General features: G+C 44.8%; 1 protein-coding gene across 1 annotated transcript; it reads right to left on the bottom strand.

The window, feature by feature from the left end:
• Nucleotides 1-91: 91 nt before the first annotated feature.
• Nucleotides 92-563, bottom strand: LOC107682226 (kelch-like protein 7; the record flags this gene model as incomplete). The annotated part of the gene is made up of 3 exons (XM_016478543.1): nucleotides 521-563; nucleotides 338-431; nucleotides 92-254 (listed from the first exon to the last, which is right to left on the bottom strand). Coding segments are annotated over exons 1-3 (267 nt in total), but the record flags the coding sequence as incomplete, so codon positions are not given.
• Nucleotides 564-569: the final 6 nt, after the last annotated feature.

Genomic DNA, 569 nt, shown 5'->3' with positions numbered 1-569 from the left:
ATGATTATTGCACAGGTGTGCCTTAGGCTGGCCACAATAAAATAATTAAAATAATATCTTGTAATTATTAGAAATACAATATTAGAAATACAATATAAAAACGAGAAACAGAAGATGCTGGTGTCTCACCCAGACAGTTGGTGGGGTCCACCTGGTCCTTCAGAAAATCCACACACATTTTCTTGACCGGTTCAATCTGGTACTGGTTAGCGGCGTTCAGCAGAGACTGAACATTATTACTGTTCACTGAGATTCTGAAATAGAATCGAAACATGCATGAGCTCTAAATGCGTGTAAAATAGGTGTTATGCATCTGTGGAGAGATGTCACGTCTCACCGAGCCGTGTAGACGAACTCCACCAGCAGCTCGATGATCTCCGGTTCTGCTCCACCAAGCTCCACCTCGTGACTGGTGGCCTCCATCATACTCGCTGCACATGCAAGAGCAGCAGGATTTGTTTTAGATGTGCCTGTGTGTAACTGGAAAGATCTGTCAGATGCATGCTGAAGTGTTTCTCACATGTGAACATGAGGTTGAAGAAGTGGCTCGCGGCGGCCAGCACCACTCT

Source organism: Sinocyclocheilus anshuiensis, unplaced genomic scaffold, assembly GCF_001515605.1.
Source record: "Sinocyclocheilus anshuiensis isolate Anshui unplaced genomic scaffold, SAMN03320099.WGS_v1.1 C31903722, whole genome shotgun sequence".
Classification (NCBI taxonomy): domain Eukaryota; kingdom Metazoa; phylum Chordata; class Actinopteri; order Cypriniformes; family Cyprinidae; genus Sinocyclocheilus; species Sinocyclocheilus anshuiensis.
Note: the sequence above shows the minus strand (reverse complement) of the source record. Positions and strands in the feature narration are given on the sequence as shown.